Genomic DNA, 14969 nt, shown 5'->3' with positions numbered 1-14969 from the left:
TGATCAGCGGAGAGAAACAGAACGTGAGCTTGCGTGTTCAGGCCGGCGAAGCCAGGCTAAGATCTGTAGGGTGTAAACAGATTTTTTTTTAAATTTTTATAATCCCAGTCTAGACCACTGATCCTTCAATAGGAGATAATCCTTGAATATAGACAGTGATAGTCATAACTGTCATTCACAACCTCCTGGTTGCTGAGCATCTTTTCTTTCCCAGACTCGTCATCATGGTCAAATATGTTGTTTAATGTTTACTGACTCAGCTGCCAGGTTGATGGAAGCAGAGAAGGAATTCTAGCAGTCAAATACCCACTGGGAAGAAGATTGAGGGAATGCACAAAGCTACAGTCACACTGGTATGAATATTCCTCTCTCTTGAGGCCTCATCATACTGTATGTCAACGCTGAATTGAGAGAAACCTTTTTCATATCGTCAGTATATAAGGTTCCCTAAGATACAGCTTTAGAAACCTATGAGTGTTAGCAGCACATACAGTTGAGAATCTCTTCAATTCACCAGCGTTCTCCGCCAGCTGTAAAAACAGATGACTGAACTGAGACCAGAGCCAACTTGATTTGTGCCAGCTGTAACTTCTATTTACATAAACGCTAGCTACTCAAGGAGAACCCCCTAAATTTCGCAGTGCTGGCTATTTCTGTCCACGACTTTACCTCTGTGCCCCCTGCATCCTGCCAACATCAGTGGCATCACCATATTTCTATACTTCTTCCTCATCATCACTGTTTGTCTCCGGATCCCAGAGAAGAGAATTAAATCCCTGCAGAGTCCTGGTTTTCTGTGTGCCGCCGTGGAGCTGTCAGGAGTTAAAGTACACGTATGTGCGCTACTGGAGCTGTGTGAGCTGGGGAACATGGAGACGATGGTGGTGGTAGTTGTGTGAGTCAGGAATCAAAGGCCTCCATTGTTGGAATGAGAAGCAGATGTTTGTGTGGAATTCTCCTGACTGCAGCAGTTTTTTTTTCATGGCTGAGCTCCCTCTCTCCATCTCTCTCTCTCTCTCTCACTCTCTCTGCCTGTACTTTATGTGAAACTATTCTTCTGTCATTACAGCCAAACCCTTAAGCTTCTGCTCTCTCTTATGTATCATTTCTCTCCTGCCAATCACCCCCGCACCCCGTCTCCTGTTCCAGAATGTTCCTCCCCGTTTCTCTGGGAGTTTGGTCTGGCTCAACCACTGTCTTTAGTTCTGGAACGGTTCTCATAGAGCCACCCCACCCCTCTCTGATGTCAAACAAGGAGAGGTTGAGAGGGATAGCCATTTCAGAGGCATTCTGCCCGCATTTCGGTGTGTTTTTTTGTGTCATATGACTGCCTCAGAGGCTTTGCCACGTTGACAGAATTTCTTAGTCCCGCCGTCATCCGAGGCTGGAGAGGCAGGAAGCGGTCCTGTACGGCTGGGCTGTGGGACACCAGGGGTTGGAAGGCAGCAGTAATGTCATTATCCAGCCCGCCCCCTCTCCCTCCGGCTCTCACACACAGAGCATTAAAACATGGCCGATTGGAAGAGGCTTGGTCAGGGAATCCACCCCGTTGGTCTCCCTGCTCCCTAACAGCCTGTGGACATCCTGTAGCTGGGGATGTCTCACCTTCCTAAAGTCATTAGCGATCACGACTCAGCGTGTCTGACTTGACCGTGGCTGTCTGTCTTTATTACCCCTCACCCCGCCCAACCCAGGAATTCTCTTACACAGTTGATGTTCACCTTAACCAAGCGGTATTGCGCTGGAAGTCGGGCATCATGTTGCTCCCTGAACGTGTAATATAATAAGACTTCAGCAGAAAACACTTCAGGCACCATTAACTACTCCATAAGAATGTAACTGAGCCGGATGCAATTAACACAGGACTCCCTTGCATCTGAAAACATAAGGTAGAAATTATTATTAACTGATATCCACTTCAGGCCTCTTGCAGCTTTCGATATTTGATTTCATACCAAAGGTTGAGGTTATGTAATGATTTGCTAAAACATTTTCCACTATAGTTTTAAGCAGAATCGTTAGGGTAGGGCACGTCCTGCCTAATCTTTCTGTTCCATATGGGAAGTGTAGCAAGTGATCTAATTAAGTCTCTCTCTCGCTTCTCTAGTTAACCCTGCGGCCTGCATGACCATGATACACCTCAGCTGTTCTGTTGTAACTGGTGACAAATGGTGGGAGAGGATCTAGAACAATCCATTCACATCGGATGAGAATGAAGTGGTGTCGTTGTTTACTCCAGATCGCCACGTTTAGGCCGCTTAAAAACAGGGAAGGCTCCTGGTCAGTGTGGTCACGGCCCATCAGTTAGTCTCGCCTGAGTGGGCTTGTTATGGTTACTTTGCCCTAACGACCGGTTTAGAAGATGACTACATTGTGTTTTAACTGCAGTGTCGGCCATAGAGCTTATGAAGCTGAATTGCTTTGGATAAGCATGGAAACTGGACTTTCAAGATATTTTAACTCACTTTCAGTTGTCATTGTTGAATGGTATCACACATCTGTATGACCTCCCCTCTCCAGGGAATCCTTCATTGTTATTGGTTGTTGTCATGGTGAGTGCTGCTGCGCTCTCTGAGTGTGGTGAGGCGTCACTTCGCTGCTGTTTAACCGGAAGCCATCATTTGCATTGATTGTTTTTTAACACCCCTTTGTCTGACTGGAGATTCACACCTCCAGAAGGTGTGAGGTGAACCTGTGCCCCGATCTGTGGTGATTATCACGTGTGTGTGTGTGTGTGTGTGTGTGTGTGTGTGTGTGTATGTTGGTAACAACTGCTGTAGATCTTCCCCAGCACACTGTACCTGTTCTCATGGCACTCAACAAGAACAGGCTCCATTTTACAGTTTTCCTCCAAGTACTGCTCATGTGGTGTCAGTAGAATCATTTGTGATGTGAGCAACACACCCTCCCTCTCTCCCTTCCTTCCTCCCTTTCTCCCTCCCTCCTCTCACCGTCAGTCCGTTCCCTTCACTCCACCAGTGCATTCCTTCAGTTCCTCTCCAGACAGATGTTCAGATGTTCCCCAGGAGACATTCTCTTGTCGTTAGATCAGTCGTGAAGACGTGGGCCGCAGCAGGAATGTCCCTTTCCCCTCCCTTCTCAAACGTTCGCTCACAGTCAAACTTTCCCCTGCTCTTTTGCAGCGTAGTGATGGTTTTATGGTGCTGTTTGCATAGCGCGACGTCTCAAGAAGGTTTTGTTGTTCCAACAAGTTTTATTCAGGCAGTTTTATTATTTCCATCCAGCCCCCCCATCCCCACCGCTGCTTTCTATATATCAAAATTCTATGAAACCTTACATTCTAGTCAGGCAACTCGGTACTTAAAACTTTCTAATGTTGCCGACCGTGCACAAGTGCAATAGTGTGTGACTTAGGGCTGCACAATTAATCGTGAATTACTCGAAATCGCGATTACGACCTCCGCGATTAACTAATCGCAAAAGGCCGCAATTAATGTGATTAATAATTTTGCTTTGAATTGAGTGTGCTAGGACTACACGGACGAATCACAGGCGCTCACTGAGAAGACAGATAGCAGTGGGTCAAGACAAGTGTCACAAGAGTACCTGCAGCAGTGAGTAGTGACAAAATGAGCGACAACAAAGTCAGTGAGTTAGTAGCAAGAAAGGGATCAACGTCCGTGATTTGGGAGCATTTTGGTTACGAAAAAGATGATGTCCCTCAAGCCCAGCAGGTCATATGCAAACTGTGCAGAGCTAAAGCTATTACTTTGAAATATTAATCGCAATTATTAATCGCAATTATCATTTTGAAGCAAATAATCGCAATTATCATCTTTTGTCATAACCGTGCAGCCCTAGTGTGACTGACGTCGTATCCTGTCCCCCTCTTGTGTCCACAGTGGCGGAGTGCGACCCGACTCCCGGTGCTCCCCATGCCCTGTCCCGCGAGTGCTGGTCGGCCTGCTGAGCCCGTCGGCGCCGCCGTCACCGCGTCTGACTCCACACCAGGCCGGAGCCCCAGCTGAAGCGGGGGAAAGGAAGAGGGGGGGGGGGGGGTCGTGTGGCCGCCGGTGCCGGGCGCACACCCAGGGGGGGCCTGGAGCCCAGTCCCGGATCCGGGGGCGTGTCCTGTCCCAGCCACACGAAGATGAACAAACTGAGCTTTCACAACAACAAAGCCATGCAGGACCGCCGCTGCGTCTGTGTCTTTCTGCCCAACGACGACACGCTCAACGTCATCGTCAACGTGAGTATAGAAAACGCTACGAGTCAAAAACTGCTTTGCTGCCGCTCGACACTGTGCCGTCTAACCTCAGCGCGGAGCGTTCGGAAGCGGTGTCCGTCATGGGCGTCCCGTAAGCTCTTTAATACGATAGAATGGCCTGTGAAGTTATAAACCGCTATGACGGGCCTGTTCTAGTCCCTCAGCGACGTTGCTACAGTGTTGCCTGTCTCCCTGACCTCTCTGTGCCCCTCTCTGCTCAGGTGAAGACTATGTGCCAGGAGCTGCTGGTCCAGGTGTGTGACCTCCTCAGGCTGAAGGACTGCCACCTGTTTGGACTCAGCGTGATTCAGAGTAAGAGGAATGTTCTCCGCTGCCGTGACATCTCTCACCTATCTGTAACGGCTGACCAACGTGCATCCCGGTCGTCCCGGCCTGAATGGCTGCCATTGTCCACGGAGGTTTAAAGTTGTTTTTATGAGGGCGGGGCCGGGGGAGGGGTCAGACGCTGGGAACGGGTCCCGTGTAGCGGCAGACAGTGGGGTTGACAATTGCGAAGCAACTGCAAAAGGCAGGCAAATCGCCAGGGCGAGTGTTTTCAGACAGCTGGCCTCCTGATGAGCCTGTGACGTGGCTGGCAGGTCAGTTGAACTGGAGCCAAGCTGCCTGATTGAGGGACATTCCTGGACTGCTTGTCTGAACAGCGTGAAATCCCCTAGGCAAACAGCGGCCACCCACCCCCTCCAGTCTCACCGTCCCCTTGCTGACCGGTGCTCTCCTCGGCCCTGCTCTCCACGCCCCTGGTCCCCCCTCTGTCTACAACACAGCACAGCCCCTAGAGTCAGCTAGCTAGCTACACCAGCTCCGGCCGACGTGAGGCTCTTCACCTCCCTGTCTTGTTAGATGCAGCCCCCACGGGGGAAACGCGTCGTCTCGCTGTCCGTTTCTGCTCTGTTACTGCGCGGCTGGAAGCCTGTCCACTCACGTAGAGAGAGACTCCCTCTTAATCCTTTACTGTTCTACACCCAAGCTTTCTTCTATAGAAACACAAACCTGTTAGATCAGCTGAGGACTGCTCCACCTCAGCTCACAACACACAATCACCAGGAGCGGAAATGAAAATGATGGGAAGAGACAGACAGGGAAACGCAACACACACACACACACACACCGGAGGGACCGGCTCGGTACAATGAAGAATGCAGACTCTGTGTGTGTGATGGGATTCGCTCCGAGGCAGCCTTTGCGTTTAAGTAGTCTCTCTCATCAGGGACTTCTCCTGTGCCGAAGATCTGAACACACACCTCTGAGGTGATGCATTGTGGGGCGCCGCCGCCCGCTAACCGTCTTTGTACTGCGCTTTCTCCCCCCAGATAATGAGCACATCTACATGGAACTGTGCCAGAAGCTCTCAAAGTACTGCCCCAAAGAGTGGAAGAGAGAGGCCAGCAAGGTGGGGAAATGGTCATTTGTGAAAACGTTGATATAGGAAAGAGTAATATCCATGAAAACATAAGTGCTAATGATGTGGAAGCAAATGCTGATTCGATGGTTTCTGTGTGTGTCATCCTCTCTCAGGGCATTGACCAGTTTGGCCCTCCGATGATCATACACTTCAGAGTTCAATATTACGTTGAGAACGGACGACTAATTAGGCAAGTATAACTGGTGAATCGGTCCTCAATGATACATTTTTTACTGTGCACATCATACCGAGAGACAAATCATTAGTATTCACGGTGCCCAGATCCTTTACGAGTCACCACATTATGATGATCGTACACTTTTAGGGTGCATTCTTACCGCTTGATTTCGCAGATAGACCAAACATCCCTTATCCTTATCGCAGCTGTCAGGACCCGTGCCAGGGCAGGAGATGTTGAATAAGCAGTTTGCACAGAAGTAGGAGAAATTAACTTTGTGGTGTTCTTTCTCTCGCACACAGTGACCGGTCAGCCAGGTACTACTACTACTGGCACCTGAGGAAGCAGGTGCTGCTCTCCCAGTGCATCCAGAGAGAGGAGGCCTACTTCCTCCTGGCGGCCTTCGCCCTCCAAGCCGACCTCGGCAACTTCAAGCGCAACAAGCACTTTGGGAAATACTTTGAACCCGAGGCCTACTTCCCCCCGTGGGTGAGTACATCTAACCTGGAACACATGTAGTCTTCCCAGGCTATTATCCCATGTCTAGCCCCACACAGTCTGAATGTAGGTCTGCAGTCTTTCATTAATCACTCCGAGCTGCGACACTTAAGACACTCCCTCATCTGAGCGCACAGGGAGAGGGAACTGGGACGCAGGTTTTATTTTGGTCCCTGGAAGTGGCACACGTGATGTTTTTTGGGGGCAGAAACGCTCTGGATGAGATGGCTGTTTTTCTCGCTGCTACTGTACCCAGATTGCCCTCTTCCTGTGATTATAGCCAAGTGCTTTCCTGTCACCACTTTGAAGCACCAAAGATGAGGAAATGGTTGTATGATCACCAGTTGTACTGTAAATACCCAAGCTCTCTCTAAGTCCCCGGGCAGCCATGTTGGTTCAGGAGGATGCCCCCAGATTTTTTCCTGGCTCCTGTTTCCAGAAACGAGCCCCACTTTTGATTCAGTGTAGGAGGTCTCTGTCTTCCCAGAGGACGGGTTCATCATTAACCTCTCTGGCAACCTTTCCCTCGTCCGCCATTGAGCCGTGTGGACTAGAAGCCAATCCTCCGCTGATCCTCTCTCGCAGCGGGAGAGAGAATTCATGACCTCCCACAGAAAAAATGTAAACCCCGCCCCTCCCTCCCTCGCCACCCATGTCTTTCAGGTGATTGCCAAGCGCGGCCGTGACTACATCCTCAGGCACATCCCGAACATGCACAAAGACCAGTTCGCCCTCACCGCCTCTGAGGCTCACCTCAAGTACATCAAGGAGAGCGCCCAGCTGGACGACGTCACGGTCCACTACTACAGACTCTACAAGGTGAGGGACGGAACTCCGAGGCCGTCCTGGCGTTGGCTGCCTTAACGTGGACCAAGGAAGCTCAATGGAAAGAGCGCTCACACAGATGTGTAGCGTGTGCCAGTGAACGCGTGTGTACTCTCTAGCAGTCGTGACTCATGTTTTATCTTATATGGTTGGTGCTTGTGGTCATCTTAAATGAGCAACTCAGAGGATAACAGATGTCGCCGTTCAAGACACAAGACTTGGATGTTCACTTAGTCGTGGCTCTCAGCTAACCGGTCAACACATTTCATTCTTTTTCACAGGACAAGAGGGAAGTAGAGGCATCTCTAACGCTGGGACTGACCTTGCGTGGCATCCAAATATTTCAGGTAGCGTCTTATCATAAAGCTCTCTGTGTTTTCCATAAAGTGGGTATTGATGCTCACACTGATGATGTGGGCATTGTAGATTTGCTGTGACTTTTTCTAGACCATACATTGACCTATGCTGTGTATGTCCGTGTTTCAGAACGTGGGCACTGTGAGACAGCTCTTGTATGACTTCCCGTGGACCAATGTGGGCAAACTTGTGTTTGTGGTGAGTATAGAATTGTTGAATCCCTCACTAAAACACGTTTAATGTTGATGTCTTGACACTCAACAGGCCCAGGAAAAATTTTTTGGGTGATTGTCCCAATTGTTTTCACCACTCATTCCAGCAGTGACGTCCTGTGAGCAAGTCCTGGCTTAGGGCAGTGTTTGTGAAAGGCCCAGCTCTTGCGCAGGGTTGTGGAAATTTTGACGCAGGGTTGCTCTTCTCCACTGATGTTTCATCTTAACCCTGCTACAGCCCTCTGGAACTAATCAGGGATTTAGGAAGATTTCTCTTGGCCAGGAAATACACACGCACACACACACACACACACACACACACACACACACACACACACACACACACACACATACATACATACATACATACATAAATACATACAAACAGACGCACACATGCGCACACACATACACACACACACACACACACACACACACACACACTTTATCAAAGAATTCAATCTGGACAGGGAGTAGTCATTGGCATAATCTAATTGTGCACTCTGTATTTCTCTTTCTTTTCCTCCCCGTTTTGTTCTAAAGATAGAAGATTAATTCACCCCTGTAGAGGATAATGTTATTAGTGTGTGTCCATGCCCTCGCAGGAAAGCTAGTTTATCTTCCCATCTTTATGCTGAGAGAGTCCATCCTGAAGCTCAGCACAGCAGTTGGTTAATTTACTACCATAGGATGTCTGTTATCGCTGAATGTCAGAAATATAGAAAGATAACTGTATTATTGAAGCCATTCGAACAGCTTTTATTCTTACTTCTTCCGGACTGAGAATGTCATGTCTCAGTGCGCTGGCCCATTCAGTCATGTCACGTAAGAGCCTGTCTTTGCTTTGGACCTGGCCCAGTGACGGGGGCATCTGTTGCGCCACTCAAGATGAGACATCCTTGTTTTTGCCGGGGTCTATTTTCATGTCGGAGCGGTTTCACCGTGGCGAGCGAGTAGCGTGGAAGTGGCTGTGGGCAGCGCGGCGGACGGGAGGCAAGGGGGGCCTCTTCTGGGGCCGTCCCGCCCTTTCTCCAGAATAACAGGGTCTCACTCCTCCTCCTCCAGCCCGCGCGCACGTCATCGGCCGCCGCGGCCGTGGGGGCGGGCCGTGGGGGGGGGGGGGGGGGGATGGGGGATTGAGGGACGTGTCAATAAACTCCAGATGTTGTGCTGGTTTTGGGGTGGGGTTCAGGGGGGAGGGAAGGGGGGGTGGGGGGTTCAGGGCTTCCTCTATTGGCTGGCCTGGGTTTGGCTTCGCCCCCTGGGTCGTCCAGCAGCAGGGCTGGGAGGTGAGGGGGGCGGGGGGTTTCAAGACCTCTGGCCAGCTCTGGTGCATACTGGTCCCGGGTTGTTGTTTTTTTCTTTTGGATGGATAGGACCTCTGGGGTAGGCGGGCTGGAGCCTCTGCGGTGTGTGTGTGTGCGTGTGCCTGTGTGTGCGTATGTGTGTGTGCGCGTGTGTGTGTGGGCTCAGCGCAGACACGGAGGTCCAGGACAGAGGAGAGCAGGACGACGTGTCTGACAGCTGTCATACTCTGAGAGGTCAGATGGACTCTCTGCAGACGAAACGAGAGACTGCACGCACTCTGAGGAGCAGCCGGCCTTTTAATAACCTGCTATCTGACACCACTCAGCTCCTCTCTGACTGGGTATGTTTGGGCAAGAAGAAGGGCGAACCCATATGAGCCCAAGATGTGGGTTTTGTTCAGCTGTGAGCTGCAGGACCTGTCCTGACTGTGACAGCAGGAGAGGCTGGTACAGGGCCCGTGTTCTTTGGTGTGTGACCGTCATTGTCGTTAAACTGTCCGAGGAGATGTGATGATGCAACTAATTCTCTTTTATGGGCTTGTGTTCCCCCTGTACTTGCGGACTTCAAGGATTCGTTTTGTTTGTGTGTGGGTAAATTAACTCAAAAAAGCAACTATACTGTCAAAAAATCTGCAACCCACTGCATTCTCCAAGGTGTTTAATGCTCCCTGTGTGTTTCAGAGTAGAAAGCCCAGAAGTAATATTTATGGGGCTGCACTGAGATTCCCCCTGCTGACCTTACTGGCAAATGGTATTTGGTTCTGCTGCCAGAGGAGAAAATACCTCTCCTCCATCTAAATTCAGGATTTTTCCAAGCATTCAGACACGATGTCTGTCGTCTGCCCGCTGATCGTAAATAAGATCATTTTTAAACACTTTCCCCCCCTTCTATCGAGGGATTCAGAACACTTGTGTTTGTGTCTTTGTCAGCACTTGTTTATATTGTTCAACTGCCTGATGGTTGATGACTTGAAGAACTGCCCCAACATAGTTTACAAAAAAGAGACTGCTTTCTTCACTCTACTGTGGTTTGCCCCTGGGGCATATTGCTACTCTGTCAAGACTTAATGAACTCTCTTGTGCATAACCTAGTACAGTACGTCTGCTGACAGTCAGCCAGATAACTTGACTCTGACCACTCCCTGTTTCCCGCCCTCTCGTCTCTCAGGGGAAGAAGTTTGAGATCCTCCCAGATGGGCTTCCCTCCGCCCGTAAGCTGATCTACTACACCGGCTGCCCCCTGCGCTCCCGCCACCTTCTGCAGCTGCTGAGCAACAGCCACCGGCTGTACATGAACCTGCAGCCTGTCCTCAAACAGGTCCGCCGGCTGGAGGAGAATGAAGGTAGCGGTCTCTCCCTCGCTGCGCACGCGCACCGGATCTCAACGTGTCGCCCGCCTCTCCGTGTCCGTGACATACCTGCATCAATCGTTAGGGTGACGCGCGATAGAGCTGCAGTTTCTGACCCTGTGTGTTTGTTTCTCTCTCTCTCTCTCTCTCTCTCTCTCTCTCCCTCTCCCTCTCCCTCTCTCTCTCTCCTTCTGTCTGTCTCTCTCTCTCTCACCTCACAGAGAAGAAGCAGTACCGGGAGTCGTACATCAGCGATGCCCTGGAGATGGACATGGACCAGCTGGACAAGCGCTCCCGGGCCAGTGGGAGCAGCGCGGGCAGCGCCTCCCACCACAAGCGCCTGTCGCGCCACTCCACGGCCAGCCACGGCAGCTCGCACACCTCGGGCATCGAGGCGGACAGCTTCCGCGCCTCCAGCCAGGCCCCGCACAGGCCCCTGCGCACCTGCAGCTCGTCCACCGCCAGCCACGGCAGCTCGCACACGTCGGGCGTCGAGAGCGGGGGCAAGGAGCGCCTGCTGGACGACGACGGTGAGTTTGCGAATCCCAGTCCGGCTTCATCAACGCCGCTCTTTGTTTTTTGTCCACGAATGCGGGTTCAAGTTCCGAGGAGGTCGTTTTGTTGTGCGTACGCCGTGTACGGTGAAATGTGTACTAGTAACGTAGTGCGCGGTGCTGGCCGCGCCGATTGCCGCGCTATATGCGTTTTTCTCGTTACGTTGTTGGGGCGCCTGCTCCGGCGTGAGTGTTAATGACCCCTCGTCTCCCCGGCTACAGAGATTGAGATGCTGGTGGACGACCCCAAGGACTACGAGGAGCTCCACGAGCTAGCCCTGGAGCTCAACCAGGACCTGTGCATCCACATCACTGAGGACATGCTGACCATGTCCCCTGACCAGATCAACGGTTACTCTGGTACGGCACCTATCACCCTCTGTCTTCCCTCACCCCCCCGTCCCTACTTCACCATATCCGATCTGACACGGGCCGGGTTGTCAGGAGTGTCGTCGTTTTGACGTTGTGTCTCTGTGTTCCTCAGGGCTCATAGTAAAGGACGTGAGTTCCTCCACCTCCAGCTCCTCTGAGACTGTGGTCAAGATGAGGGGCCAGAGCATCGAGTCCCTCCCTCAGGTGAGCGACACGCGGCCTCATTGCCGGTCCAGTCATTAAGCTGCCCTCTGCCAGCTTGAGACGCTAAGAGGATTCTTTTTTTTTCTTTTCTTCCACAGACATCGGTGTGCAGGAAACCCCAGACATCGACAGACCGACACAGCCAATCGCTGGACGATGTGCGGCTCTACCAGAAGGACTGCCTGCAGTGGGCGGAGCTTTGCCAGGACACAGCGCACAGCTACACCTTTGGCTGCGCCCAGGAGCTTAGCGACGGTGGCGGTTACCAGGGCCTGGCCGACCAGTGCGCCGGTATCCGCGTAGACCAACACCCCTTCCCCATCAAAAGAACCAGCAAGTACTTTTCCCTGGACCTGACCAGCGAGGAGGTCCCAGAGTTTGTTGTGTGATGGAGAGGGAGGGAGGCGCTGGTGCACATGCCTGTCTTCATACTTGGTAATGAGGAGTCCCAGTGAGGAAACGGCAAGCCCTATTTACAACCAGACAAAAGTTACCACTTGAGGCAGCAAAGAGTTAGACACCAAGAGTTGGAAAAACACAAAAACGAATCCCAGCGAGGAATCTGCTGAAATGGGAATTTCAAAAATGGAAAAACTATCATAGGGTTCAAGAAAACCCTGTTTTTAATTTGACCCCTGCTGCTTCACTGTGACACTCTAGTTGGGAATGGAGTGTAATAGGAAAAGTAAGGGAATGTCAAGGAATTTCACTATCACCATTTTATCGAAACAACCTTTGACTGTATTTCCAAAGCTAATTTTTGTCAGACTGTTCCTAAACAGTACAGCGGGAACCCTTTCTAAAAAAACAAACAAAAAAACGTCAGAGTTGATTGGGTCACGTGTATAACTATACAGATACAACACACACACTCTGCAACATATCAATATTCTGTCATGGAGATCAGATCCCTCTATCCTAACACCATACAGATTAGAGAAGAGTTTTTCTCATCAACGGTGAAAACATGAGCTATGAACCAAAGACAAGCTGGTGCAAATGAAAAGGTCACGTGGCTTTCCTTGTTGTTGTCATGACGTACAAATAAGCGCAAAATTCAAAGACAGGAAATGATGAGATCACTACAGGCTGGGGCCGTCATGATCCAGAGGACAGACCTTCGACCGTTTGAGGAAGGAACACTGATGTCATCTCCCTGTTTACTAGTATGATATGCCACCTCACCTCAACCCTCACTTTGCCAGGAAGTGCAATGTGCCAACATATCCCCAACCCTAGTCTCCTGTGAGTAAATGGATATGAACACGCACCCTTATGTGCCTTCATCAACCTATGCAGGTCCTGGAACCACAAGCTTGCCTTGACAATCACTCACAACTTAGTCATTGAGATGGCTTTGAAGATCAGTCCCTCTTTAAGTGTACTCTCGATAGTCATCTAGGTATTTGATAATAATCATCTAAATCATTTTACACACACCTTAAACAGATTAGCAGATTATCCAGTGATGGTTGAATTAATGTGTGAAGGGTTTCGCCCGCCTGATGATGTCATCCCTAGCCCCCCACCTCCCCCACAACTTTATGTTCAAAGAGCCAGACGTGATCTCGTGGCGGTTTCGTGGCCTGTGAAATGTTGCTCGACTTCACCCACCCTCCGAGGTGGGACGGGTTTCTACATGCCCTCACCTGAGAGAAGAGCCTAGGGAAGCATCACCCTAATCCAACACACAAAATGGAGCCGTATTGGCCACAGGCCAGACATGAGACATTTGAACTGTTTTTGTTTTGCAGGGTTCTGCTCTCCAGCTGTTTTTGTCTTTAGGTTTTTGTCTTTTGTTTTTGTATGCCTACTTCATTTTTGAACTGGAACTTGTTACATTTTTTCCCAATTTTTATCATTTTAATTGATTGAAAGTTTTAAGTGTAGTATTTTTGTATGGAGCGTTTTAGAAATGTGTTGTATACGTTGAAAAGATATTCTATGTCTGCAGTTGATGTCGGCTGATTCAGTATTATAAGAAATGTATGTGACAGTATTACAAACTTGTGAGATCAGATTCACATGTCTTTAATATTGTGGTCCCTTTTTACCTAGAGAGTAGCGATACATCTAGTTCATTTCCACATGTACATTTACATTTTAATCATTTAGCAGATGCTTTTATCCAAAACTGCTGAATGTTACTGTTAACATCAACTATTTGTTGTGGTGTTAAGATAATTTGTCATCAGATGAGGTCATTTCACAAGATCTGGCCACTTCCAGGTCACATACAACCTATGCTGATGGACACTTGATTTCTCTCAAGGTTTTTCCAAATAATACTTGCGTTCAAGGTTTGGATTAACAGTCATTAACTACAACAGTCAGAGGTCCTTATAGAGAAGACTGTATGTAAGAACAGTTTACCATCTGCAACAATCCAGTCTTATATCTCTTGGATAATGCTTTTGGCAAAAATTGGCTATTTGGCTTCCTGAATTATTTGGAATGAGATAGAATACTGTGTACCTTTAGCAGTTGTGTGTGTGTGTGTGTGTGTGTGTGTGTGTGTGTGTGTGTGTGTGTGTGCGTATGTATGTGTGTTTGTGTGGGCGTGTGGGCGTGTGTGTGTGTCGTCAGAGCCACTCCAGCTGAGCTGCTGGGTCCAGAGAGAGAGAAACTTCTAGAAGCAGCGCTCTGCCGTGGCTCAGTGACGAGACCTGACGGATCCCCTTTTCTGCCACATCAGCTGGACACGTTGGGCTAGAGCCACAGGGCCTGGCTGACAGCAATACACCCTTTGATTAAAAAAGGTGAAATGTGTAACGATTAATATACTTGGGAATTTATATTGTTGTGTGACTACAAAGCAAAACAATAACGCTCTATATTTCTAAGGAAAGGGCGTCACTTCCCTACTACCCTACTCTTGTAATTATTTCTACTCATTCATTAAAAATCTTAGCAAACAGAAATACTGTTGTGCACATTCTGAGATGTTTCCTGTTCTGATGAATGATAACTGATGTGTGTTCTCTTCTGTGTGATAACAGTAAAGTGTCAAGGTACATAGCCATAAAACCAGAACCACAACTGAGTCTTTGCCTTTTGATCAATCTTTCCTTTGATGACTTAAATACATGGTCATACCTACACTACGTACACATCCTTATGCCTGCACTAAGTGTCCATAATCCTTTCTGTGAAAGGATATCCCTTCAGGAAAAAATGAATGATTTTTTTGTCAAACCCTCTAGTGAAAATTATGTTATTATGAAGTCTGGTCTGTGCCTTCTTGGTACTAATGCCCTCAATACTCAATAAAAAGGTACATTTATTTGCCAACGTGATTTCCTCTGTTTGTTCTTAAATCAATTAAGTCATGTCGGTAACAAGAATTGGAAGGCAAGCAGAGGGCAAGATGTGAGTTAGTTTCTCTATCCATCGATGAACCCATACTGCCCCATAGTGCACATACAGCAACATTCAACCAGTCAGTTAATATTTGCCTCGACA

At 49.2% G+C, this 14969-nt stretch overlaps 1 protein-coding gene across 1 annotated transcript; it reads left to right on the top strand.

Moving 5' to 3' along the window:
• Window positions 1–4085: 4085 nt before the first annotated feature.
• frmd6 (FERM domain containing 6) lies at window positions 4086–14760 on the top strand. Its single transcript, XM_084437676.1, has 13 exons — window positions 4086–4210; window positions 4450–4540; window positions 5560–5639; window positions 5765–5841; window positions 6132–6318; window positions 6991–7146; window positions 7434–7499; window positions 7639–7707; window positions 10197–10371; window positions 10599–10907; window positions 11154–11291; window positions 11416–11507; window positions 11606–14760. Exons 1-13 carry the CDS (start codon window positions 4112–4114, stop codon window positions 11894–11896), a joined length of 1830 nt encoding a protein of 609 aa, XP_084293802.1. The 5' UTR covers window positions 4086–4111; the 3' UTR covers window positions 11897–14760.
• The last annotated feature ends 209 nt before the right edge of the window (window positions 14761–14969 follow it).

The sequence above is a fragment of the Borostomias antarcticus genome, assembly GCF_949987555.1.
Source record: "Borostomias antarcticus genome assembly, chromosome: 5".
Classification (NCBI taxonomy): domain Eukaryota; kingdom Metazoa; phylum Chordata; class Actinopteri; order Stomiiformes; family Stomiidae; genus Borostomias; species Borostomias antarcticus.
The sequence above is the reverse complement of the archived record's forward strand: the minus strand, read 5'-3'. Positions and strand labels throughout refer to the sequence as shown.

Bases quoted from the DNA above. Each gene is read 5' to 3' on its own strand.
- frmd6 (XM_084437676.1), top strand. From the start codon at position 4,112: ATGAACAAACTGAGCTTTCACAACAACAAAGCCATGCAGGACCGCCGC. The intron at 7,500-7,638 runs GTAGCGTCTTAT...TCCGTGTTTCAG, and splicing joins GTGGCATCCAAATATTTCAG to AACGTGGGCACTGTGAGACA. The intron at 11,508-11,605 runs GTGAGCGACACG...TTTCTTCCACAG, and splicing joins GCATCGAGTCCCTCCCTCAG to ACATCGGTGTGCAGGAAACC.